Genomic DNA, 1,827 nt, shown 5'->3' with positions numbered 1-1,827 from the left:
AAAAATGGTGCTAAATGGTGCCTTCTCCTGCATTCTGGGGAGTAATTGGACTGCAATAGAATACATCATTTATTAGAGATAAAATGAAAAAAATAAGATGGATACATACATGGATTTACTCATGTCACACAGTGTCATGACACACAGACACAGAGTGTCATGACACACACACAGTGTGCGGGCCGAGCAGGCGCGCGTAATTACACGCCCCGCGGCGATGGCAGATGTAGTAGAGAGAATCGTTATGCGGAAAACCGCATCCCCGTTTTTCTTGTAACTGAATATTTTGCAATGCGGTAGGAATAGTATTAAAAGCGGTAGGCGGTAGAAGTCTTCAAAAAGCGGTAGTCTACCGCGTAAAGCGGTAGGGTTGGCGTGTATGCTAACCTCGTAAGTCTTCAAAGTCTAAAGGGATTATATCGCACCTGTTCTATCATTCTACGGGGTAGTGCAGAGTGACATGCACGCAGACACTGCACCGAGTCTGTTGTTGTGGAGCATTAATGCATAATCATGCTAATCATGTCGGCTTTTACGTGGATTTATAAGATAGAGTACAGAAACGCTTAGACTTTGTTAGTAAATGAAATTTGTGTTTTTTCGCCATCTCTTTGTTTTTGAAACGGCCCAAGTCCCTGTGATATTTTATCGCAAATGGTACCCTGACAGCAAAGATTGAAAGAAAATATTTACTACTGAAAACCTCAGGCCGAGCCGCTACTTCTGACAATTTCTGTTTAACCACAATATTATCATACCTGTTTGATATACATGGCTTTCAACCGGATGTGCCGACTCTTTACCTTAACAATTTGCACATAAATATGTTTGGAATTGAAAAAGCAACGGGGCTTAACTTGAAATAAGTAAACTAAAGAACAAAAGCCTCCATTAATCTAAAATGGCGGGTAAAATTAGGAGGGCCGCTTCCATCAATGATAATAATAAACAATATTCATACCATTGCATTTTTAGAGTCTCTATTACAAGTTTAAAAATAAAGAATTTTTTAAGGAAAGAAATACTAGTTATATGGACCTACACCCTAGATGTATCAGATAATTCTCTATAGTTACTTTCAAAGAGGAATAGGTGGCGACCTTGTTGCAGTGCGGAATCGCCACCGGCATTCGCATATTATCTGTCTAGCAGACTAAAGTTTTTGAAACATGTGATTATGCCTGGATGCGCTGCTCCAAACTGTCAAAATCGTTCGGAGAAAGGGTATTTGTTGTATCGGTTTCCGAGAGACCCAGAGAGAAATAAGAGATGGCTCATAAATTGTAGGCGAGATGAATGGAAACCAAGCAGTTGTAGCGTTTTGTGTGAGGTAAATTAATATCAAGCTAACCCGACCAGGTTGCGTGACTAACGAGTAACGTCAATACGTTAGTCTTGTGGGGTATTCTAACCCTAGCGTTTCTTAGAGCTAATATCAAGCATGAGCATAGCGCCGCTCTAGAGTCTAGTCTAGCCCTAGGGTTTAACCATAGCTCGTGAAGTAGGAGGATAAACGAATAACAACAACAACAACAATAGCTCTAGTAGTAGTACTATTACTAATAGTAATACTATACATAGACCGCGTACACTGTACAGTTGCCGCAGCCACATTCCTTTTAAAATTTTAACTAAGTAAATTTAATTAGTTAAAGTAATCTAAATTCATCCTTATTTTTTCCTGCATACAACTTCAACTGTGAAGCATTTTGCGACAAGTCACAAGGTCGATATGCTTGTACAACTAAAAATAACATAGCTATTTAGTTAGCATGTTGTTTACTACTACTAGCCACAAGTTCCCATCTCACTATAAGTATAACACAC

At 39.2% G+C, this 1,827-nt stretch overlaps 1 protein-coding gene across 1 annotated transcript in view; it reads right to left on the bottom strand.

Annotated features, from left to right (window-relative positions):
• Positions 1 to 918, bottom strand: part of LOC106817302 (structural maintenance of chromosomes protein 3-like) — a gene marked incomplete in the record, with an annotated part of 41,464 nt that extends 40,546 nt beyond the window's left edge. The window contains 1 exon segment of the mRNA XM_014821965.1: positions 759 to 918. Coding sequence (XP_014677451.1) covers positions 759 to 773 — 15 coding nt within the window.
• Positions 919 to 1,827: the final 909 nt, after the last annotated feature.

This window comes from Priapulus caudatus, unplaced genomic scaffold (genome assembly GCF_000485595.1).
Source record: "Priapulus caudatus unplaced genomic scaffold, Priapulus_caudatus-5.0.1 Scaffold1672, whole genome shotgun sequence".
Taxonomy (NCBI): domain Eukaryota; kingdom Metazoa; phylum Priapulida; class Priapulimorpha; order Priapulimorphida; family Priapulidae; genus Priapulus; species Priapulus caudatus.
Note: the sequence above shows the minus strand (reverse complement) of the source record. Positions and strands in the feature narration are given on the sequence as shown.